This window comes from Anguilla rostrata, chromosome 7 (genome assembly GCF_018555375.3).
Source record: "Anguilla rostrata isolate EN2019 chromosome 7, ASM1855537v3, whole genome shotgun sequence".
Taxonomy (NCBI): Eukaryota; Metazoa; Chordata; class Actinopteri; order Anguilliformes; family Anguillidae; genus Anguilla; species Anguilla rostrata.
In genome coordinates, this window is record NC_057939.1 from 13,318,878 (window position 1) to 13,343,891 (window position 25,014).

Consider the following 25,014-nt stretch of genomic DNA (forward strand, 5'->3'; position numbering starts at 1 on the left):
CTGTGATGCTTAAGTATCCACAGTTTCCGTGGCAACAGCTGCACATAATATGGGAATCACCTGGTACTCCAGCGCCTTCCTGTGGAAGCTACAGAGCAAAAATGAAGATTAATTTCTTTGAACCTATGTGAAATATGAATGAGAAATGCCTAATTACATATTTGAACCAATGTGTTTCCCATCATTTAACATGGGTAATTTACAAAGTCATAACCGTATTCATAAAGGGCTGTGGTCAACAGTGCTGGTACATTTCTTTAACAGTCATCTCAACGCCACAGCAAACAACGACACTAGAGAATTGTGCACTTCCGACTTTGTGGCAACAGCTTGAGGAAGGTCCTTTCCTGTTTCAGCATGACAATGCCCCCGTGCACAAAGCGAGGTCCATAAATAAATGGCTTGCTGGGTTTAGTGTGGAAATACGTGACTGGCTTGCTCAGAGCTCTGACCTCATCCCCACTGAACACCATTGAGATGAATTGAAACGCCGACTGTGATTCAGGGCTTATCGCCCAATATCATTGGCTGACCTCACTAATGCTCTTGTGGCTGACTGGAAGTGAATCCCCACAGCCATGTTCCAAAATATAGTAGAAAGCCTTCCCAGAAGAGTGGAGGCTGTTATAGCAACAAAGGGGGGGACCAACTCCATGTTAATGCCCATGGTTTTTGAATGAGATGTTCAACAAGCACATATGGGTGTGATGTTCGGGTGTCCACATACTTTTGGCCATGTAGTGTTTAAGTTTAAGTTAACTTTAAGTGCATATCCCTCAGCCCTTATTCAAGCAATTCAGTGATACTACTTGTATAGTCCCCAAGCTCCACGAGTAGTAAAGGCTGAGCGAGTACATGTACTCTTTATACGAAAGCCAATCTAAATATTCATATTTATTTTTATAATTGAAGTTATTACGCTCTTATGGAAAATGTCTGTGAAATATGCACAAATGGGGTCAAGTAACTATAATCCACACAGTACTTCTGTGGTGGTGGCCAGTACTGTCCAGAGCCTTAGGGCTCGGGTAACAGGTACTGTCAAACTGAATCTAGGGGCATCTCACTTTTTTACATGACTGGCTACATAGCTTCCGTTTTAGCTCCAATGAACGCATGTCTCATAGACCGTCTTAAATCACCTGTAATAACCCAGGTGTTAACACAGATGTGTTGTAACAATAAAATTGAACGTTCAGTGCAACAGTACAAGAGTGAGTCATCTCTACTAAGCTATCAGGTACTCAATCTCTGCTGTATTATTATTATTATTATTATTATTATTATTATTAATATGTATTGTATTTTAAAAGTATTTTTAAACAGGCACTTCATTAGACTGCCTACGTTTTAGGCTCTTGGATTTTGATTACAGATAGTCTATATACGTGACAGATGTTCAACTGTATACTTAACATTAAAACGTAATCTGCAGCCAAAGGTACTCTGATTTAAATCTCACTATGAATATGAATGAAGCAGCTTTAGCGAGGAAAAACTCTATAGCCAGTACGGTATTACTACCCAAATGAGTTATATAAAATATACCGTTAGTACAAAATACGGACAGAACGTCCTAGCTAGAACATCTTTTCAGTAAACAGAGTGTCTCTGACTTGACAGTCTGCCGGGTAACTAGATCTTGATCCAAGATGGCGGCGCAGATGGCGGTAAATTCAGGTATCCACAAAAAGAAAATCTTTGAAATAACGAAATAGCAATTCAGCAAACATGTAATTTGCTATCCTCTATGTGAAATTGCATTTGTTGGTATCGAGCTATGCGTTTATTATTTCTCTATAATAACAGCTTTACGTTCCGTTTGGGGCTAGCCAAGTTCAGATTTCAGTGCAACTACTGCTAGTACCATGCCGCGACTAAGTGCTTGTTACATAGCACTACAGTCTGAAGTTGTCTGACGTGTTGCTAGCTAGCTAAAACAACAAGCGAAGCTTGTTGGTTGTGGTTAGCTGGTTTTGGTGTCATGTTTACTTCTTAAGCAATACGCAGAATTACATTAGGCACATTGGATCACGTGTTGGGAACCGAATGTGATGCTACAGTCTGCTTGGTTGTTCGCTAGATCGGTAGCAACGATGTAGCTATTCAGGTGGGAAGCTGTTTATGTATTTGTATTACTGAAAGGTGTTGTATTTTCTTAAGTAGCTGACATATGTTTTTTTAAATTGAAAAACTTCGGTGATGTTAGCTAGTCATTGAAAGCCAGTCAGACATGCTTAGTTTCGTTTTCACTGAAGTGACGTAAACGTAAATAGTTCACATGCAACTGCTTTTACAAAATCGTTAAACTAAGCAATGTGCCTGGCTAAGTTGACTAAAAGTTAAAGTTGGTACCAGTACGATTAACCAGAGTATACTTGTCTCAGGTAAAACAGGTTGTTTTGAATAGAAAATAATTGTTATTTCTTATTGAAAAACATTCTGAAGTTCATGCAGTGTTTACTTTACAGCCCCAGTGTAGATTACAACGAAATCTTGCATCGTTGCTCGATCATTTTGTATATATTAGAAACATGTTGACAAAAGTGAACCTGTCTACATTATGACAATGTTATTGTTTTCGTCCTTGAAGGATTATGTCAATGATTTGATTAAAGTCTTAAAACCAGTAGAATGGATTGGCAATGCATTCTGAAATCTGTCAGAATCTGGCAGCTGTGATGTCAACATAGTTTTTAATCTCTTTTGCATTTGGTCTCAGTTCCTAAATTAGACTACGCTCTGCTTTTCAACCTCATTTGATCAGTAGCTTAAAGTGAGTGAAAAGTTGGTAAAGAAAACAACTGGCATGCTGCAGTGATTATGCTTTTGTATACCGTGCATCAACCTGCCGTGCTTAGGTTTCAGATAATGAAGTCAGGGGGGTATAAGTGTATTTGCATTGAACATTTAGCAGAGGGTCTTCTCCAGAGTATCCTACACAACTTATTTTTTTTAATACAGTGAATCCACCATCTGTATAGCTGGATCATTCCTGAACCAAGTCAGGTTAGGCACCTCACTCAAGGGTACCCCAGGAATCAATTATAAATATTCTTCCATGTTCACATGGCAACATTGAGTGTTGATTCACTCACGCCAGTGATTGGCAGCACATGGCAGCTCATTCCATTAAGACGCTTCATGAAGCCTCCCTTCTTCCAAGTAGCATGTTTGTTAACTCTACTGTTCCCCCCCCCCCCACTCTGCTCCAGGAGCCAGTTTGTGGGGGCCGCTGAAAGAGCTGTGGGAGACGGTGGAGGGTGCGGTATGGCGGAGGCAGGCAGAGAGCGTCCACCTGCTGGGCCTCCAACTGAAGAAACACAAACCCCACTTCCTGTCCCTCTTCAGGAACCCTGTGAGTCTGAGAACAGCCGCATCTGAGCACCAGCTCTCATATTATGAATATCTCTCATGTGCTGCCTAAGTTTTGCTGGGCTGCTCGGGTTTGATCAAGGAAAGATCTAATGTTTATACATAATGCAGTGACATGTCTGTTTGTCTGTCTGTTCCTGTCTTACCCCAGCCAAAGAGTGCAGAGCAGAGGGAAAAGGTGCGAAAGGCCAGCTTGGAAGGCATTTCCATTCAGGGCCAGCAAGGGGCACGGCTGTTACCTGAGGCCCTGCTTACAGAAGCCTTCATACTGAGCGACCTCTTTGATATGGGAGAGATGGCAGCCGTGGAGTTGTTGCTAGCAGGTAACTCCGTCCTGTCACCAGAGACTGACATGTAGCATCCACACACGAGAAAAGAGGATCCTCACATTCGTTACATTTACACTTGGCGCAAATGCTCTTGTCTGGGGTGGCTTTCATAGATTACATTTTTTTAAACCTGCAATATATCTATGCAGCTGGATATTTACTGAAGCAATTCAAGCTAAGCTCCTTGCTCAAGGGTGTACTTGTAGTCAGTATGGATCATAGGGCACATGACTGTACTAAACACAAGTGCCTCAGCCGTATATTTTGAGGTTCAGTTGCACCAGTACTGTTAGAAGAGCCGTTGGGTTTGCAGATAACCGGCCCATGTGGGTGACTGTGCGTCTGTTGTGATGAAAGCACTCGCAGCACTTCTCCACCAGCATGATGTTGTAAAAAGGTGTCCCTCAGGCATCTCTCCCCATTGGTTCCCTGCGTGTTTGTTTAGGAGAACACCAGCAGCCATATTTTCCTGGGCTGACGCGAGGGCTGGTGGCCGTGCTCCTGTACTGGGATGGCAGGCGATGTTTGGCCAATTCTCTACACACACTTATCCAGTCCCGACAAGGAAAAACCTTCACCCTTGAACTTAGGTGAGATACAGCTCTGTGCTCACTGTATACCAGATTTGTTCTCTATTATCCTTATACCCTCTCTCTCTTTTGAGTATGACTCCTATACCCTCTCTTTTGAATATGACTTTTATACCATATCTTTCGAGTACGTTTATTATTCCCTCTCTTTTGACTTTACTCTGCTTAAGCTGACTATTATATTGCATGTTGTGTCTATATGTCGTACGTGGTCTGCACCTGCTCTCTGTTTCTCTCATGTTTCTGCTGTCTCCTTTCTGTTTGTGGCTCATGATTGTCTTCTATCTGTGGCCCATGGCCATCTCTTCCCTGTCTCTGACACGTGTTTGTCTGTAGCTAATGGTTGTATCTGTGGCTTTTTGTCTGTGGCTCATGATGGTGTCCCCTCTCTGTCTGTGGCTCATGGTTGTCTCCTCTCTGTCTGTGGCTCATGATGGTCTCCTCTCTGTCTGTGGCTCATGATTGTCTCCTCTCTGTATGTATATGGCTTGTATTTCCCCTTTCTGCCTTTGGGTAATGTTCGCTCACTCACACTGTCTCCTGTCTGTGCCCCTCAGCGGCGAGCTGGTGGCACTGACCACGCGCTTCACTGACGAGCTGATGAGCCAGGGCCTGACGCCACGCATCCTGACGCTGGTGTCTGAGATCAGCGTCACGCGGGAGTTCGAGCGCCTGCAGAAGCAGTGCGGCCTGGGCAATGAGAAACACAGGAAGGAGGTGAGAGAGAAAGCCCACTTTCATCACCGACGCCTTGGACCAATCCAATCCCAGGACTCCCCTGTAACCGCCCCCTACTTTCCCCCTCCGCCCTCCGATAGGTGTCCGACCTCATCAAGGAGTGCCGTCTCTCTCTTGCCGAGTGTCTGTTCTCCTGGACCTGCCAGTCGCCCCTGGGCAAGGACGACACCCTGGCCCTGATTGGCTACCTAGAGACGGTGACAGCTGAGGGTGACGGCTCATTGGACAGTGTCAACGTGGCTCTGGTCATGGCGCTCTTGTACTGCCTTGATGTCAGCTTTGTGGAGCAGGGAACGGAGGACAGAGAAGGTAGCTTGGATAATAAACATTAGTCTTTTATTTCCTTTCCTGTTTCAGGTTTGACTTTTAAGGAAATGTGACCATAGCGTTGTTAAGCTATTATGCCTGCAAGGGGTGTTAATCAGTTAGCGACTATACTTTCTCTGGCGGGCGTTAGTGTTTGGGTGGCAGCTGTAGCAGAGCATTTAGTGACAATACATTGTGTGCTTGTGTGTATGTGTGTGTGTGTTTGTTTTGGTGTGTGGTGTGTGTGTGGTGTGTGTGTGTGTGTGTTTGGTGTGTATGTGTGCTTGTGTGTGTGTCTGTGTGTTTGGTGTGTATGTGTGCTTGTGTGTATGTTTGTGTGTGTGGTGTGTGTGTGTGTGTGTTTGTTTTGGTGTGTGGTGTGTGTGTGTGTGTATGTTTGGTGTGTATGTGTGGCGTGTGTGTGTGTATGTTTGGTGTGTATGTGTGCTTGTGTGTGTGTGTGTTTGGTGTGTATGTGTGCTTGTGTGTGTGTTTGTGTGTTTGGGGTGTGTGTGCAGATCTGCTGCAGGCCTTGCCCCTGCTGACGGAGAGGGACTACGTGTCTGCGGTCCACAGCCGGCTGATGGAGATGAAGCCCTGGAAGCTTCCGGGCCTGCAGGCGGTGGCGCGTCTGGCCTGGGCCCTGTCCCTGCGCGCCCTGTCCCAGCTGCCACAGGGAGCAGGTACCGCCCCCACGCCATTGGCTGACCTCTGGAGCCCCGCCCCTTTCAGACTGATGCAGTCACATGCACTCCACTAATCTGCATACTCAATCACTAACCGGTAGTCTGCACACTTCAACTGACCAACCTATATGTGGTTTGCTCCCACAGAAATATTCCTCACTTCCTGCTGAAAAAATTTAATTTCAGAATGGTTTGACAAAAATTGACTGTAGCTTAGCATTTAATTTGAATAATTTAAGAGCTGAATGTGTGCTAATATCAGCCCGTATAGAGTGCCCTCAGTACAGGAGCTTTGGAAACGCTGTGGTAGCGCTGTGTTTCTGTGGTGGGACAGCGATCCGTTTGTGCCCTTCGGTGTGGTGAAACCCTTCGTCTCCTCTGCAGCGCTGGTGGAGTTCACTGAGGGGGACGAGACTCTGGCGGACCAGGCCCTGTTTGACAGCGTGTTCCTGTTTCTGACCGAGGGCGTGCTGAGCTGCGAGGCTTTCGTGCAGGAGGAGTTCTACGTCCGCCGCCTGCACTCCCTCATCACAGACTTCCTCGCGCTCATGCCCATGAAGGTAGGGGTCGCCAGAGAGCAGCTGTGGGAAGCGCAGAGACGCAGGGGGGTTCGTCTGAGACACAAGGGGGTTTGTCTGAGACACTCAGGGGTTTGTCTGAGAGACTGGAGAGTTTGTCTGAAACTGTTGCTCACATCAGCAGGAGTGAATAGCCAGTCTGCCGTGACTAAACGTGACTGTGGGAGCGCAGGCTGGTGTATGTGAGTGTGCTGGTGCGGTACTGCTGGTGTGTGTCTGAACTTGCACACGCGTGTTGCAGGTGAAGCAGCTACGGAACCGTGCGGACGAGGACGCCAGGCTCGTGCACATGGCCCTGCAGATGGGCTCTGAGCCCCCCACCTCCCTGCGCCGAGACCTGGACCACCTCATGATCCTGGTGAGCCCCCGGCCCCCCCCCCCTTTCTGCTCCCTGTCACTGAAACACGCTGCGCTCCTCTGCTTTTACCCTCCTCCGTTAGAGGTGGGATCCGGGATGTGTCCTCATTGGCTCTCTCTCCTGCCCGTTTCCAGATCGGAGAGTTCTACAGCAAAGACCCCTTCAGCCTGGAGCTGGCCTTGGATTTCTGGTGCCCCTCTGAGTCTCTCCAGCACACCTCCCTCACGGGCTCCTACCTGGGCGTGGCCCTGCAGCGGCCCCCCCACAAGCAGGTCAGACCCCCCCCCCCCATCACTGCTTCCTCACCCCAATTTCGTCCCATCATCCTCCTGTTCTCCATCGTAAAGATCAAGGAAAAGTCCAAAAGTTGTCTGTTTTAGATTGGGTGTAATAAATTAATACAGCGATCATGTGTTGTACGTGCTTTACTCTTCTCTCTGTGGTGGTGCTGCACCACAGTGTTGAGCTGCTCCAACAACACTGCACTTTGCTTGTTTTGGGGCATACTGTCTATGGCTGGAGGATGTCTGTTTAAAAAAAAAAAAGAATTACGATGCTGTCATGTGAAACATTGTGATACTATACTCTCTGCTTTGTGCTGATGCTATGCTGTCCTCCGTGCTGCAGGTGGTGCTGTCCAAGTTTGTGCGACAGATGGGCGACCCGCTGCCCCCCACCCTGTACATCCCCTACCTGCGCATGCTGAAGGGCCTGGCCACCGGTCCTCAGTGCGCCCAGTACTGCCTGTGCCTGCTGAGGGCCAACGGAGCCCCGCACAGTAAGCACAGGCTAGCGCCCTCAGGGCTACGCCTAGGCTCTGTATTTACACACATACACGCAGTTAAAACGGTCCATCACTGCCAACGTCAAGCATTCGATTATCTGAGCTCTGCTTTCAGAAGCACTGCTTGATACTACAGTTCTGTTTGCTAACGGAGAGACTACGAAGTCCAAATAATTACTAGAGTTCTAGTAACTGTTTGAAGAGTTCTACGAGGAAACTAATATCAGTGAATTTCATTAATTGTTTATTAACTATGGGCGTTTTCAGTACTGATTCATGAAATGGTTGAATATTTTGTCTCTTCCCTAGATTAAGTCATATGATCCTATGACTTGATGATATAAAAAAACCCCATAATATTCTTTTGTGGAAATGCGTTACTTCACCTGCTCATTTTCAGTTGTGTAAGATCTGTTGCGGATGCTGTGTCGGTGTGTGTACCTCCAGGAGAGAACCTGCAGGGAGCAGCAGCGAGTCCTGTGTCCTGGGAGCACTTTTTCCAGTCGCTCATGCTTTACCACGAGAACCTGCGGAGAGATCTACCGAACGCTGACACCGCGCAGTACCGCCATCCGCCACTGCGGGGCATCACCCAGAGGGAGCTGGACGGCCTCACCGCCTTCCTGCAGCTGCTCACCACCATCGTCACCTGGGTACGAGCCTGGCCCCGCCCCACAATGAGATCATGTGTGCACAGGGGCCAATCAGTCAAAAGAATATCGTGTTTCACCTGCCAAAACATCACAGCCTTTCCAATTACTTAAGAGCCTAGTGTACTTTAAGTCTGTGCATGCTTACCCTAGTTAAATGCAAGGGTTTCTTCATGTCTATGTAACTCTGGCTAAAGGAGGCAGCTCAAAGGTAGATAAGTTAGGTAGGTGGTCTGACCACTGGGACACTTTTGATGTGCGGGTTCCCTGTCCTACTTTGCTCTGAATATTAGCAGTGGACCCATATTTTTGGGGTCAGGTATTGTAGCATGGGGTAGTAAAGTAACCCAAACCTGCGTGGTGCACACCTGAATTTTATCCCCTCCTCCCCTCTAACGTTCCAGAGTGAGAGTGCGCGCCTGACCCTGTGCAAGCACCCCCAGTGGACGCCCGTGGTGGTGATGCTGGGGCTGACTCAGTGCAGTATCCCACCCGTCCTGAAGGGGGAGCTCCTCAACTGCCTGGCCGCCTTCGGCAAGTCGCCCGAAGTTGCTGCCTCTCTGTGGCAGTCGCTGGAATATGCTCAGGTAAGCCAGGGTGAACTCTGGGACCAGGCTCAGAAACAATTCTCCTGCAAGGTTAGAGAAATATGAGTTCACACACGCTCACAGACCGCTGGTTTTCTGTCGCCTGCAGGTCCTCCAGACAGTACGAGCCCCAGGACAGAGAGCGGGTGCTGGGATTGAGGTGAGCGACGTGTTGCGGTTTTCTGTGAGTGCGTGTGCCTGTGCGCGCGTGTCCGCACGTATGTGTGCTGTAGACCTGCGTGTACACGTGTATGTGTGTTCATAACCCTCTCTCTGTCTCTCAGGTGGAGCTGAATGAGATCGAGTCCAGCTGTGAGGAGTACCCTCTGACCCGCGCCTTCTGTCACCTGATCAGCACGCTGGTGGAGAGGGCGCTGCCCGTGAACCTGGGGGTGGGGCTGCGTGCGCCCGGACTGCAGCCCTACCTGGACTTCCTGCGCGACAGCGTCTTCCTGCCCTTCCCTACACGGGCGTACCGTAGAGCGGCAGAAAAGGTACCGCTCTCGCACACACACTTACTCTCTCACAGGGAGATGTTATTCCTGGAGAGCACACTTAAGAACACACACACAGCCAGTCAGGGCTCTGATAAAGTTTGTCTACATTCTCCTGCACTGGCTGTGGAGATTACAGGACAAGTGTGTCAGTATACGATTGCAAATTTTAAACTGGGGAGAAAATGGGGAGAGGGGGCATTAAAAAAAGAAAAATCTGAAGCAAAGTAAATATTAGTGATTTTTGATTCTGAGATGTTTCCTGACTGCAGAAATCCTCAGAGGTGTAGCTGTGGCTCAGTGCTGTGTGCCTGTTGCTTTCCTCTCCCCTGCAGTGGGAGGTGGCGGAGGCGGTGCTGGATGTCTTCCACAAGCTGCTTCAGGACTACAAGCCCCAGCCTGCAGACTTCCTGTCCGAGACCGTGGTGCTGCAGGGAGAGCAGATCCCCGCCCACAAGCCCCCTGGATACAGCCTCATGTTCCACCTGCTCAACGACTCGCCCATGCTGGGCCTGTGTCTCCGCCTGCTGGAGGAGGGGCTGTCCCTCCTGGACGCCTACGCCCCCTTCCCTGGTGTGTGTGTGCGTGTGTGTGTGTGTGTGTGTGTGTGAAAAAGGCCTTTCCTAATTTTTATGCTTACTTTCGCAAGGAGTAGTCAATGTGTGGGATAGTCATCGTGTAGTAGAGGCAGGAACTCAAGACCAGGCCTGATACGGTGTTGGATACTATCTAGCCAGCAGGCACTAGGTGCAGTATAGTTGGGAAAATGGTGAGCATTGTTGGGCTTAATGGCCCGTTCTCGTTATCTGCTCCAGTTCTTCTGTAAGTAGCTCTGGATGGCATCTGCTAAGTGGCTGTAATGTAACGCTGTTTGTTGTATAAACTTTGCAGCAGTTGTCCTATCATTCCTTTTCTGTATCCCTGTGCCTGCCCCTAATCTGCGTGTAACCCCCCCATGCCCCAGGTCAGAAGCAGCTGGAGCAGGCCGTGCTGCACTGCCTCGGCCTGCTGGACCTGGCCCTGCAGAAGCAGGTGGTGTACATGGACCTGCTGAGGGAGAGCCAGGCCACTCTGCTGGCGTCCCCCCTGGAGCAGCTCCTGCAGGGCATCAGCGCGCGCAGTCGCCGGGCAGACCACATCGTCAACATCGCCAGGTACAGGGCCCGCTGCCTCTGATTGGCCAGCTCCACTTCCACTAAGTCTGTCTGCTGCCATTTACTGGAAGCACAAGACGCTTTCAGGTGTTGCCAAAGTAACACCGTTGTATTCAATTGTTAACTTCAAAATGAAAACAATAAATTGAATATAACATTTTGTAAGAAAGTATTGGTAGAAAGTGTATGGAACAATTAGAAGGAACAGCTCTGTATGTCCTGCAGATAACTTTTACCCCAGCTTGCGGTGCTGTGTTTGCTGGGTATTCTGAATGGCACTGTTTGTCCATTCCAGGTACCTCTACCACAGTAGTTCCATCCCAGAGGCTGGACTCCTGAGTGCCAAAATCCTGTGCCACATTGCCCGCTACCCCAACATTCAGTCCCGGCTGGTGGGGGACTTCACACATGACCAGGTGAGCTCACTTCCTGCTTCCTGAATGGAAGCCTTTCACAGAAGCCTCACTGTTGGCTGTGAAAACTGTGGTACTCACCACCTCTGCATTCCTGTCTGCAGATGTTCTTTGTGATGGTGCAGTAATGAATATTCATGAGCTGTCTGATTTGAACGAATGAATATTCATTCAATTCAGCCTTGATTTTAATGATGGGCTTTGCCGTGGTTCTCGTATCCATGGCGATTAGAATCAAACCTGAAAGGACAGAAAGTTAATCACTGCTTGAACATTAAATTGCTCTATCGTGATTTGCGGTGTCTGAAAGGTGGTGTGTTTTTTTGCTGGGGCTCTTTTGTAAGATTGGATGTTGTTGTCAACTTTAGGTCGTGAGTGACAAACTGATGGCGGGATTTGTGGAGTGTCTGGACAACGAGGAGGCAGAGGAAGATGCTGAGAAGGACGAAGGTGAGTGTGGAGTGTTACTTTGGATGTGAACCATAATCGCAGAATAGTTAACTTCCAGAATTGCAGTAAATCAAGATGGTAAACAATGCTCAGATATAAAGAACATGCTGTTAAATCAAAGAGTGACCCCTAAGATGTGAAATGCCAACTTAGTGGATTTGTAATATAGTTAAACACAGACTTTGTTTACAAAAAATGCAAATTGTGTTTGACATGTTGAGGAGTTCTCTTGACTGTGATCAATAGAACATGTGTGAAGTGGTTAGTCTGTGACATTGATTTGAATGTTTGCAGATTCCGACTCGGAGAAGGGAGTGGCACAGATCCGCCATGAGACCAAAATCCACATTCTGAACCTGCTCATCACATCCCTGGAGCTGAAGAGCCCCAACCTGGCCCTCTACCTGCTGGGCTATGAGCTCAAGAAGCCCGTCTCCACCACCAACCTGCAGGACGCAGGTATTCACCGTCCGCACTCATCTATGCTGCTCAGGGATACACTCACTCACTGACACACTGAGGCTGCAGGACCATGGTGCACACTGATCCTCACTGACACACTGAGGCTGCAGGACCATGGTGCACACTGAGACTGCAGGACCCTGGTAAAACACTGAGACTGCAGGACCCTGGTACACACTGATGCTCACTGGCACACTGAGACTGCAGGACCGTAGTGCACACGGATCCTCACTGACAAACTGATACACCATGACGCAACAAGTTTTCTGGAACAGGACTGAACAGCACCATGACACCACTGCACTGTGTTTGTGTGCATGTCCATGTGTGTCTCAGGAGTCTTGGGGTGTCCGCGGAGCTGCCTGCATGCAATTCTGAGCCTGCTGCAGAGGGGCAGTGAGAAGCGCTCAGGGCCTGTCCTCACCATGCAGGCCCCGCACCTGGCCGAGCTCTGCTACCAGGTACAGCCGCCTGTGACACACGACCCGCTTTTATCCTTTAAACTACAGGAAACCTGGGGTAAACAAACCTGCGTATGTGTGTGTGTGCGCGCTCCTTGCCCAGGTGATCTACCAGCTGTGCGCGTGTCCAGACACTTCGGGCCCCACCATGCGCTACCTGAGGACCAGCCAGGACTTCCTGTACTCTCACCTGCAGCACCTTCCCTTCATCCTGCCAGGTGAGCTCTCCTGCCCTCGCTGAGCGCGTTCCATTACCGCTTTAGGGTCTGCTCCCCCCTAGCGTGTGGGTTCTCCCGTCCCTGAGCCCCGCACACGTCTGCTCCCCAGACGCCAAAATCGCCGCGCTGTCTCAGATGTCCTGGCTGATGAAGACGGCCGCCATCGAGCTGCGGCTGACATCGCTGAACCGCCAGCGCTCCCACACCCAGCGACTGCTGAGCCTGCTGCTGGACGACCAGCCGCACACGCAGCGCGCCGGTAAGGCTAGCAGCGTTCGGCTAACGCGCACAGCATTCAGATAACATGCATACGCAGCACGCGGGTAAGGCTAGCAGCGTTCGGCTAACGCGCACAGCATTCAGATAACACGCGTAGCGTTTAGCTAGCACACACACACACAGTGCGCAGATAAGGCATGCAGCGTTTGTTTCGTTTACTTGAGATTGGGGTGTCTTTATGATTATCTGGATTCATTATCCGGACCTCCAGTGCCCACTTCTGACAGTACTCCTGCATAGCCAGGTTCTATGACCATCCCTCCATTTTGAGGGGACAGGAAGGGCAGGAATAGAACAGGAATTTGTTCACAGTGTCACCTATAATCTTTCTCCCTCACTCCACAGCAGATGGAGAAATGGGGATGGAGGAGGAGACTCGATCAGTCAGCGGATTCCTTCATTTTGACACGGCTTCTAAAGGTCAGTTTGGCCCAGGGATCCACTTTTCCTTTGTAAGCTTGCATCTGTTCCATGTCTCTCAGTTATTACCCAACACTCCACTGGAATCTCTGTTCCTGAATTACAAGTCACCCGGTCAGAGGGCCTATGAAGATGTCATATTCATTGATATGTAATGTAGCAATGATGCCATCTTTCCCATGTGATTACTGCATTCACAACATCTCTCCATCTCCTCAGTGCGAAGGAAACTCCTCAGTATCCTGGATGCCATTGACTTCAGTCAGAAAGTTCCAGAACTGCTGCAGCTGGACTTCTTCGAGCGAACTCAGATAGAGCAAGTCATCTCCAACTGCGAGCACGTGGACAAACACGGACACACCGTTTGCAATGTGAAGGTTAGTGAGTCACCACACACCTCTCCATTTTTTCACCGTGAGATCTCAATCTGCTTATCCTGTTAGAATGCCTGTGACTTCAGTATTGAAGTTGAGACACTGTCTCTGTTCCGATTGGCAGCTGCTGCACCGAGTCCTAGTTGCAGAAGTCAACGCTCTCCAGGGAAGAGCAGCCATTGGTCAGCGGCCCTTGCTGATGGAGGTGAGTGCGACGCCAGTGCGTCGGAGCTGCGCTGAAGTTCGCGGGCCGGCGTGACTAACCCCGAACCCTTCTCCGCCCCGCAGGAGGTGAACTCCATTCTGCAGCAGGTGGTGGAGAGGAACCACGTGCGCCACAGCCTGAGCGCCAAGCGCCACGCCCTGCAGGCCTGGCGGGAGCTGGTGGAGACGCTGTTCACCGCCTGCCCCTTCGACCTCGTCCCCACCGACGAGCGCCAGCTCATCATCCGAGACCTGCTCCTGGACCTCCACGACAAGGTGGGAGAGGGCTCCCCGCGCGGCTGTGACACAGCGGGAAAGGGGTCCCCCGTATTTCCAGGATAAGCTGAGAGGGCTCCCTCAGACCTTTTGTTAGTGTAAGAGGGGTACCCCTGACCCTCTTGATAAGGCGAGAAAGAAGTCCTGCAGCCAGCTGTGACACTGCACAGGAGCGTTCCCCAATATGGTGACATGGCTCCTCACACAAGGCTATGTTTGTCTAATTAGCATGGTATTGGTCTCCTCTGCTTATAAGCTAATGTTATTGCTGTGTATATTTGCCTTTTTCCTCTTACTTGCTCTGGCAGTTTTGTGTCTGTTAGTGTGTCAACATGCTCAGGTGCTATCTCTCTCTCTCTCTCGCTTTCTCTCTTTCTCTCTCTGTATCTCTCTCTGCCCTTCCCTCCCTCTCTCTCTCTCCCCAGGTGCTGTCGGAGGACGCTGCAGTGGAGCTCATGCCGGTGGCTGCTGGAGCCGTCTTCACCCTCACGGCGAACCTCAGCCACTCTGTGATGTCAGAGCAGCAGCAGGGCCTGGGGATGGAGGGCGGGGCCTCGTCCGGGTTCGCCTCCATAGCCAACTCCGCCCTGCACTTGATTCTGCGCAAGCTTCTGGACTTCATCCTCTGCACAGGTCAGCCGGCTCCTCCCTCTCTTAATGAATGGTGTTAGTTAGTGTCTCCTTACCTGAGACTCTTGTGCTTGTGTGTGTGTGTGTGTGTGTATCTATGTATGTATGTAATGTGGAGTTTACTGAAGGTTCGTTGGCCGTTCTCGTCTGTTGCAGGTGGAGGGTTTCAGCGTCTGCGTGCTCACCTGTATGGCTCCCTGCTCTACTACCTGCAGATTGCTCAGAAGCCAGAGGAGCCAGACACACTGCAGACAGGTACACCAGGCAGAGATGGGCAGGGTGGCAGTGGGCCCAGTTAGTGGGTGTTTCTTCCCCTGGACCAGTAATACCAATAATGCCAACATAGGGATTTCTGGATGTCACACCCTTTGCTCTCTCATTCTCTGTTTGTCCTTTATTCTCTCTCTCCCTCCCTCCCTCCTTATCTCCATGCAGATGGGAAGTCTATGTGGGAGAGGCTGACCGCTCCTGAGGACGGCTTCTCCAAACTGCAGAGGGAGAACCTGTCCATCATCGAGAGCTACGGCACTGCGCTCATGGAGGTGGTGTGCAGGGACGCGTGCGACGGACACGAGATCGGCAGGGTAGGAGAACCCGAGACCGGCCTCCTCAGCGCGTTTGCTGCGTCACATGACCTTTACATCACCTTCAGCGACTTCTCTGCGTCACATGACGTTTACATCACCTTCAGCGACTTCTCTGCGTCACATGACCTTTACATTTTTGTGCGATCTTAAACCGCTGTGTCAGAGCCCAGGTCCCTGACTTGTGTGTAGAGTGCTCCCTCCCTTTCTCTTTGCTGATTGGCTGGGCTGTGTCATAGATGCTGGCCCTGGCGGTGCTGAACCGGATCCTGGCCATTGACAGGCAGCGGCAGTGGCTGCTGTTTGTGTGTAACAGCGGGTACCTGCGTGTGCTGGTGGAGAGCCTCCGTCAGGATGACCTCGCCCTCCAGGTTCTGCTCACCCCCCAGCCCCCTTTGCTCAAGCCCCTCTACGTCTACGAGTCCAAGATGGTGAGAGAGCGCACACTTGGCTGTGTTTCATTGAGTTTTTTCTTCTAACTCTAAAGACAACAAATATGACTTTACAGTGCCCTCAAGAAGTTCCTGGTTACAGTTTCAAACAGTTCTAAAATTCTCCCTCTCACTCTCTTTTTCTGTGCCCCTGTTCATTGCTCCCTCTCTGTCTTTCTGTCTGTCTGTCTCTCTGTCCGTCTGTCCGTCCCTGTGCCCGTGCCGCAGGCGCTGCTGATGCGGGTGGCGATGACGGGGCAGGGGGCGGTGGAGCTGCTCCGCTGTGGGCTGGTGGGCCAGCTGGTGGAGTGCCAGGTGTTCGACATGCTGCCCGAGAGCGACTCACACAGGTGGGGGGGCGGGGGGGGGGCGCTGATCAAAGGGCATAGGTGCACAGAGCACGACGAAGCTGCACTGTGGAAAGATGGCGGAAAATCATTATGTGGCATGACGCAATGTGTGCTCTCCTCTCACCCTCTAACCGTGCAGAGTGTTTGGTCAGCGAGACCCATCCGGGTTCATCCCCAGCCCCCTCGATCTCTACAGACAGATTCTTCTGCCAGCTCTGAGGCTTCTCCAGGTCATACTCACTTCCACTCAGCACCAGCAGGGGGCAGCACAGGTATTGTTTATGTTTTTTTCATGTATGGGTTTGCAAAGTTGGTAAATTACCTTTCACAGTTGTGCAGCATTAGACATTGAGCTGCATTGTTGTTGTTCATGGTTGTTGGTGTGTATTTGAGACTGAAATTTTTTATGTCTAATCCAGACTGAGGTGTATCTAATTAATATTGCAATGTTTTATGTGTAATCCAGATTGACGTTTGTATGTTTAATTCAGATTGTGATGATCTGTGTGTCATCCAGATTTTGCTGTGTATGTGTAATCCAGATTGAGGTGGATAGGTGTATTCCAGATTCCGGTGTAGATGTGTAATCCAGATTGTGTGTGCATGGGTTTCAGGTATTGCAGTGGTTGATTGCGCATTCAGACACAATCCAGTCCATCCTGCGCTGCCAGGAGCTGAGCATGGGGGCGCTGCAGGAGCTCTCCATGCTGACGGGCATCATCAGCAAGACCGCCCTGCCAGGTACAGTACAGCTGAGTCTGCGTTTCGCTCTACTGCTAGCGCTGTCGCTCCTGAGGCCGTGGCTCAGTCTCTGCTTCGGTGTTTGGTGTTGCATTCGGGTCATGAAGCCTTGCTGAAGTCCTTATAATGGGTCTCTGTGTCAGTGTGAGGGCTGATAACTGCATGTGCCTGAAAGCTGAGCACATCATGTACCTAAACCACCTGACACACCTGTGAGTGAGTGATTGAGCACACTCGTCATCGTTTCAGTGGTCTAATTTATGTGTATGTTTGTCAGGGGTCCTGAAGATGGATCAGGATATAAACAGCTCTGCTTTAATGGAGTTCCAGGGTCACATTGGGAGATTCCAGGTAGGGGTTACATACAGTATAAAAATACACTTACCAGCTTACCAACAAAATATCAGATAACACCTCCCCCACGAAGTGCCACTGCCCATAAAATTTACCTGTCACCTGCATCTGTCTATCACATACTTCACCTTACCAAGCAGTCTATCAAATACAGATCCCTCCCTGCATGGGCTCATTGCAGATGGTGTTGTGCTGGTGAAACGCATTTGACAGGATTTGGGATATTGTAGGACAGTGTAGAATGTTCTCGGTTTGAAGCTTGTTCTCTCTCTCTCTGTCTCTTAGCGACAATGCCTGTCTCTGCTCGGCCGGCTGGCGGGCAGTGAGCGCGTGCGGATCCTGAAGATGGTGGAGGAGGGCGTGGCCCCCGGGGAGCCGGCCGACCGGCGGGAGGAGATGGAGCTGGCCGCTCAGCAGGTGAGCGCGATGCTCCTCACAGCGCCCCCTTCCCCCAAAAAACAGACCATCCAGTTCCACAGCAAACCTCTCCCCTCTGCCCTCTGCCCGTCCTCCCAGATCTGTGCCAATGTGATGGAGTACTGCCAGACGCTGCTGCTGCAGAGCTCGGCCAAGGCCCAGTTCAGCGTCTGCCTCTTCAGCCCCTCCGCCAGCGAGCCGGCCGTCAGAGACGCCTCCCGCGCAGGTCACTCCCCTTTCACCGTTACCTTTTAAAATGGCGCGCCCAGGAGGTTGCTGGTTCAGTTCCTGGATGCTGCGCTGCTGTTTGACTTGTATCCTGTAGCTTCTTGTCCTGAACTAGTACAATAAGCATCCAGCAGATATTGTATTATAACGTGTAAAGGTATATTATGTGTTTGCGGTGTGGCTTCAGTAAATATCTGTAGAAATACTAGAAATTTAGGATAAAAATCTAATCAGTAGATGAGATACGTTTTATTTTATTTAAATTAATAACATTTTTTTTTTTTTGTATCTTTCAAAAATATTTTCCACAGCAAGCACGTATGTGTTGTGCTTAACCCCTGCCCCCCTTAGGGTGGCAGAAAGGCTAGAGCCTGGTAACACGTCAAGACAAGCTTTTATCTTAACAGAGATCACTGTCACCCTCATTTCTATACAGTCTATGCTGTCACCATGCTAGCGCTTGTCGGAGAAACTGCGCAACGGCGCCTTTCTGCCCTGGTGTGAAAGTAATGGTATTGCGGTTCTGTCACCCCCCAGACCTGCCGGTGCCGCTGGCCTCCCGCGTGCCCACGCTGGGCCTGGTGCTCTTCCTGCTGAAGAACGCCACCGCCGACTTCTTCCGTTTCCACCAGAGCCACCAGCAGAGCCTGGGCAAGCTGCAGGGCCTGGAGAACCTGCCCCCGGAGGAGCTCAAAGAGGTGTCGCCACACCGCCACCCCCGCGCTTGTGCTGTACCGCAGCTTGCCTGCCTGCCAGAGTGCTATACCACAGCCCCCATGAACTGCTGACATACCACACCATCTCTGTGCCTCTTATATACCGCCTACCTGCTCTACTAGACCATAGTTGCATTACTTCACTGTTTTTACCACTACCACAGCTGCTATTATAATACAGCCTCTCTATACCCCTACTATATCACAGCTTCACTGCTCTCCTACTATTCAAAAGCTTCACTGCTCTCCTACTAAAACCACAGCTTCACTGCTGTCTTACTATACCAAAACTTCACTTCATCTGCTATACCACAGTTTCACTGCTATTGGACTGTAACAGCTTTGCTCCTTCTGTTCTGCCACCTCTTTGCTCTGTGTTTGTATCAGTGTTTAGGTGCTTGTTAAGAAAGATGAGAAAAATGTAGTTGTGTTACTACACAGAATACTTTCTTCAGTGTTCATGAAGGGTTTATGATTTCTGATGAATTTTCAGTTTTCCTGCTAAACAGAGAGTGACTTAGTGAGCGAGAGTCCTTTCTGACACAGACAGTGTTTGTGAAAGTGCTAACAGAAGGCTTCTCCCTCCCTCTCTCTCAGCTGTGCCAGGCACTGGCGTACGGGTCAGGAGGGGTGGACAAAATCCCCCCTGTCCAGCGGAGTGTTCTGGCCAAGCGTCGCCTGGTCCAGCTCATCAACAACCGGGCCAAGCTTCTGGCTCTCAGCTCCTGTATCCTTGCGCCATTGTGCAGAAAGTAGACCCTCCGCCAAGGACCCCCCCAATGAGCCAACAGGGAGTGTGGGGAGGGGGGGCACAGCTCTTCTTTTGAAGGAACGAGGGGAACCCTGTAGCACTCACAAGGAGGGAGGGGGGGGCGGGGGGGATGTGAGGGTTTAACACGAAAAGTTCACTCTATTTTTCTGGAGAGGAGATGAAAAACTTTTTTCAGTTATTTGGGGTTATGAGGCAGAAGAGAACTGTGTTGAAGAAGAAATGAGAGGCATTGTGTTGGGAGAATATGGAGGGGGCATATGAGATGACGAAAGGCAATAGCTGCACATGGTGGAATTCCTTGACAGCCTGTCCTTATACAGACGTCATTGAGACCTGTCTGTTCGTGCTGTGGCGCCACCTGGAGTACTACTTGCTGTACTGCACCCCCAGCGACCCCAAGGACTCCCTACTACCAAGCTCTAGTACGTACAGACACCAGAGCCACTGATGCTGGCCAGGTCCCTGCCAGGCATTGCTGTTGCTTTCTCTCACTTCTAAGATCTGTAAGACTGACCTTATTCTGATATCTTTCCCAGACTCCTTTGGGATGCTGCAGAGTGGCGGGGGGCGCAGTTTGGGTCTGTCTCATGTCAGCAGGCAGGACCTGGAGCAGGTAAGAACAGGGTCTCCTGGGAGTTTTTTAAAAAGATTTATAAATATATGAAGGGGGGCATATTCCCATTTGTCATACAGTGCATAACTTTGAAGGGCACTGTATGTATATAAATCCTGTGTGTGTGTTTGTTTGTGTGTGTGCCTGTGTGTGTCTGTGTGCGCGCGTGTGCGTGTCCATGTTGGTGTGTTTGTGTGTGTGTGTTTATATGTGTGTGTGGTGTGGTTCATGTGTGTTTGTGTGGTGTTGTGTGTGTGTCGTTTTTGTGTGTGTGTGTTGCTGTGGTGTGTGTATGTGTGTTCATGTGTGGTGGTGGTTGTGTGCTGTGTGTGTGTGTTATATGACTGTTCCGGATGTGGTGTGTGTTATGTTGGCGTGTGTGTGTGTGTTCAGCTCCAGAGCGACGTGGCCTGCAGCTTCGGGGACTCCCTGCAGAGGAAGCTGCTGGAGGTGGAGGTGGTGTACAGTCAGGCGCGCTCGCGCTACACCTTCATACAGGTGCTGGTCCGCAGGATCCGCGGCCTGCTCTGCCGGCCCAAGAGTTAACCCCCCCGGCCCGCCCTAAAGCCCTGCGCACCCCCGCACAGGAAGAGGACGCACCTGAGGGGAAGGGGTGGGGGGGGGGGAACAACTGCCCTGCTCCCCACATGTAAGACCCAGGCCCACCCCTGTCCTGTAGGATAAAACCAGCCTCTGAATGAACTGTCCTCTTTGCCTCAGGAACGCTGGTCACTCTTCTCTGTACTCCTTTTACACGTAATCGGCTCATGCGCTGCTGTTTTCCTAGCACACTCGATGAAATTTACTATTGTATAAGGCGTTCTGGATTATATTTTTTGTTATTTCTGAGTTTTTTTTCTTTTCTTTTCTTTTTTGTCTTTTTTATTGTGAAAATTAAAATTTTGTAAATCCCTATTCTCTGACTTATGTGCGAGAAGTTTCCAGTTTGATTTGCGTGTTTATGAATGGACGTTTTTGTCTTATGTTACTGGATAAATGAGGTCATATGAGTAAAGTCAGGCATCGTTGAGACGCTAGCATCAGATGTAGCTGCAGATCTGATGTACTTAAATCTTGACATCTTGTCTGCTTGGCAGAAACAATCCTTTTCATTCTTCTCTACACTGATTCTTTGGACACAAAGGTCTAATTTAAAGACAGAAGTGTGCACTGATACACAAGAACAGTCTCCACCCAAAACACACAAGTCACAGTTGCTCAGGTTCAGCACAGTCCACATGCCAAAAATCTGCCAAATTCTCTTGTGAGCACTAAAAAACAAGGGAGTATTCCTGACCTTTCTGAAGGAATAACTGAACACAAGAAAAATCATCCTGCTCATGAAAACATACTCACAATTCAGTGTAACAGCCTACTGGGAAATAAGAAAACATTGTTAAGCAGGATACAGACCAACTTCAATATTGTAAGGTGATGTTTATACAAAATGAAGAAAAACCAAGGACCACTTGGTTTTGAGCAAACTCAATAAAAACAATTGAATGTCAAAGACTGCAGTTGGCTTGACCAGTGATTTTTGTAACTTTCTAAATTTCTATTCTCTTTTTAAAAAATATGAAGCTTTCTAGCACCATCATGTGCTTTGATTGTACTTCAGGCCTTTAGTCTTGTAGTGAGTGGTAATACATCTACTAAATTCACTTCACAAACCATTTATGTGCATGTTTTGTGATATGTCACACCCACATGCAAGTTCATTGGCTTGTCCTGCCACCATCCTTTGACATGACCACAAGAAAAATAATACCCGTATTTAATAAGTCAAACTGCTGGGGCTGGAATTTATGACTATTCAAAGTGCCACCACAAGGCCAGTCTGTGCTGTATTTCAAATGAGGCAGGAGTTCAGCCATCCAAACGAGCCTATTAAGTTGGGTAAGTCTCTGCTGTACCGGCTGGAATTTCCAAGCACAGTGGATTTTAAGTGGTGCAGGCGTAATTTGACTGGTGTTTCCCACGACTAGTATGACAACCCTTGATATTCTATTAGCCAGGCCCAATACCTACAGCAGCTATGCAAAATTTGTATTTACCGTACGATCCACAGTGCCCAGTGCTGTTGTACTGGTGCAACTGTAATGCAGGCGATGGGAGATAAACTAAACACCATCGCTGGAACATTTTAAACTTTATTACTCTTGACCATTGCGGTCTATTGTATCCATACACACCATATCAGAATCATATGGTTCTTTATAAGGAGAAGGGACTGGATGAACAGGATTGTTTCATTTGGATGTGTGCGCACTGTTTTTGCCATATAACTCGACTATATGGACGTAATGCAATAATTTGTGTTATTTACTTACAAAGAACGCTTTGATGAAACGGTGAAGTGCATAGATATTCAGACCTTCAGGGAAAAAATCAGGACAGTGTACATACCAATCTGGTTTTACATTTAGATCTGGATGACGAGATAGTGCTCTATTAAAAAAGATGAGTGGTCCACCTAAGTATCAGGGACACCTGGATTAAGCATGACAGGATTTGGGAATGGTCAGACTTTTATGTTGAAACGGGGGTCTTTGGAATGTAACAGGCACATTATCCCAGTCCATTGTGTGTGTATGTATGGGTATATGAGTACTGGGTATAAGCACACTGGTCTGGTTATTGGTGTATAGAGCAATAATTTCATACACATCAACATACAATTTTGGAGAAAATTTTTTATATATATATATTAAAAAGAGCATGTTAGTTCATATATGGCCGCGGCTATGGCTTCACCAAGAACTCCAAACACGCAAATGGAAAGGTAAGGGATTTAAAAAAAGTAGTTGTGCCAATTTTCTTTTTTTACCATGCACTTATCCTATAAATTACTTTAAATAATAAAATTAATTACAGTATTTAAAAACATTTACATGGTACATGTACACTGGTTTTTCACCCCCAGCTGGCCGAGGGTGACAGTCCTTGATTGTGCCTTTCTTTCTGTGAGAGGGGCCCGTGTCTGACACACACAGTCCAGTCCTCAGTAGTCTTATCAAAACTATCTTCCATCTTCACTGCGCGATGGCAAACATGGAAAACACTAATAAATGTACTGTGTGCTTGTCTACGAAGCTGGAGTTGAGCAGAGGGGTTACAGCTATACTAGACAACCATTTTTTGTCCCATCTACAATACTGCCATGAGGCTGTGCTTTGTGCCTGTGCTCATGTGCAGTCACAGCTCGTAAACCTTTCAGACAAAATATTTTAATGACAGCGATAAAATGTTTGACTCTAAATAATGACATAGCCATAAAATGACAACACACATTCATCTCTGATTCCTGCCTTACAGTCAAGGGATATGTCTGAAGAACAAAATAAAAAAAAACACTTTCTCAGCTATATGGCAGCAGTGCCACAGATTTACCCATGATGCCAACAGTATGTGACAACCTCAGGTCAGACCCCATGGGAAATACTCCATCTGCTGTGACATTTCTCCACAGGAAGAGGGAACGGCTCAGTTGATCTGAGCTTTGACTGCCCATTCTTTCATAGTACAATTTAGCTTAGGAGGAAATTGCAGTTCTAATGTGGAAACCCTGGAACCTTATTTGTGAATTGCTTTGCAGACTATCTATCAGGGACTCAGATTCTACAGCTGTTGCTGAGCACAAGTGGTGCCAGTCCGGTGGGAGAGGAACTTGGTGTTGTCACTGTGGTGAATCTGCTTCTGCTGAATCTTGGGGTAGTCCGAAACAAAAAGGCGGGAAATCAGACTGCATCCCAGGGAGGACGTGAGGTCTGGCACCAAAATGAACGGATACCCCATGAGTGAGGGTGTGTGCGGTTGTGTTTCTTAGTCCTGCAGGGCTTCTGTTGCACTCCAGTGAGAAACCGACTGTCCATGTCTTGTCATACACACAAAGTTTTTGTCTCTATACATAAAAATGCATTTGTTCCTTTTTAGGAAAAATATAGCGCACTATATTCATAGGCTCGCTAGCGTTATGTACAGTAACAAGCTGCGGTGTATGAAAAAAAGCAACCTGTTGATGACGTTCAGACCTGCAGCACCGGGTCTATAAAAAAACAAATTCAGGTTGAAGCAGGCACTACAGTAGTCAAGACAGGCGGTGTGTCGAGGTCCTGGGTGCGAGGACAGGCCTCTCTCACGGACACCCCTGAAGAGGGGAGGCGGCTGCAGGCTCGTCCTTGTGCGTAGTGTTGATTTGATTGCTCCGCGGTTTCCGGTTCCTTGAAGTCCATTTCCTTGCAGGGTTACCGTGAGCCTTTGGAGGGGACTGCACATGTCATGTGGACACAGAGGGGCAGTCTCTACAGCAGGGAGACAGAGCCTGTGAGTGTTTGTGTGTGAGAGTCTGTCGCCAGCGGGTCTGACGGACAAACAGCAACGTTCAGAGCGTCTGTGGGAGTGTCTGGGAGTTTCTTTTTTTGGGAGGGGGGGGGCGCGACTCTCAGAGGCTCTCAGTGCTTCCTGCCTGGACAACGTCCCCCAATCCACCGTTGGATGGCGACGGCGGCTCGGGCACCTCCCCTGTTACCGCCACCCGGATCACCCGCAGCCAGCGCTGCTTGAGCTCCTCGGTCTCAGCCGCAAAGCTGTGGACGGACTTGGACTGGGACAGGCGGAAGCTGGAGGGTGGGTCAGCCGAGCGAGAAGTGTCCTCCACGCTGTAGCCCAGCAGGGGAATGGTGGACTGGGCCTTCACGTCCTGGGAGAGTGGGGAAGGGGAGAGGGTTGAGTCAAAACAATCTGGGCATTCGCGTTTCTCACAGATGGGTTGGCTAAAGAACACTGATAGTGCCAGAGATTTGTGAGCCACATAGTGGGAGGAGCTTTCGTGTGCTGACAGTCTGACTTTTGAACCATCAAAGCAATTAACTCTTCAGAGGAAGACACAAACCTCCTATTGGTTCAAACTGCTAACTGCTTTTGAAATGGTTTCAGATGGTACTGCCCATTTTACGGTTTAGCTTCAGCTTCAGCTTCAGATCAATAGAGAAC

General features: G+C 49.1%; 2 protein-coding genes across 9 annotated transcripts in view; one reads left to right on the forward strand and one right to left on the reverse strand.

Annotated features, from left to right (window-relative positions):
- The first annotated feature begins 1,565 nt into the window (after window positions 1-1,565).
- On the forward strand, window positions 1,566-21,532 carry nup205 (nucleoporin 205). Of its 2 annotated transcripts, none has more exons than XM_064342925.1 (42): window positions 1,566-1,680; window positions 3,216-3,358; window positions 3,527-3,698; window positions 4,150-4,294; window positions 4,852-5,011; window positions 5,113-5,341; window positions 5,857-6,021; window positions 6,409-6,584; window positions 6,844-6,960; window positions 7,095-7,232; window positions 7,588-7,738; window positions 8,192-8,397; window positions 8,799-8,981; window positions 9,091-9,141; window positions 9,266-9,475; window positions 9,811-10,048; window positions 10,440-10,629; window positions 10,925-11,045; window positions 11,411-11,492; window positions 11,787-11,951; window positions 12,291-12,415; window positions 12,519-12,633; window positions 12,743-12,892; window positions 13,258-13,332; window positions 13,552-13,709; window positions 13,831-13,911; window positions 13,995-14,186; window positions 14,612-14,819; window positions 14,973-15,071; window positions 15,252-15,400; window positions 15,640-15,831; window positions 16,060-16,181; window positions 16,321-16,453; window positions 16,796-16,922; window positions 17,200-17,273; window positions 17,562-17,693; window positions 17,793-17,919; window positions 18,459-18,619; window positions 19,235-19,364; window positions 19,730-19,831; window positions 19,946-20,022; window positions 20,416-21,532. In XM_064342925.1, the coding sequence occupies exons 1-42, from the start codon at window positions 1,653-1,655 to the stop codon at window positions 20,566-20,568; spliced, it is 5,952 nt and encodes a 1,983-aa protein (XP_064198995.1). In that variant the 5' UTR covers window positions 1,566-1,652; the 3' UTR covers window positions 20,569-21,532. The 2 variants fall into 2 exon arrangements, with proteins under 2 accessions (XP_064198995.1, XP_064198996.1); XM_064342926.1 differs by having other exon boundaries at window positions 13,261-13,332.
- A 1,165-nt stretch (window positions 21,533-22,697) lies between these two features.
- fgd4a (FYVE, RhoGEF and PH domain containing 4a) overlaps window positions 22,698-25,014 on the reverse strand; it is a 53,842-nt gene continuing 51,525 nt past the window's right edge. For all 7 annotated transcript variants that reach the window (XM_064342935.1, XM_064342934.1, XM_064342933.1 and 4 more), the window contains one exon: window positions 22,698-24,721. In XM_064342935.1, coding sequence (XP_064199005.1) covers window positions 24,464-24,721 — 258 coding nt within the window. In that variant the 3' untranslated portion in view covers window positions 22,698-24,463. The remainder of the gene's footprint in view (window positions 24,722-25,014) is intronic.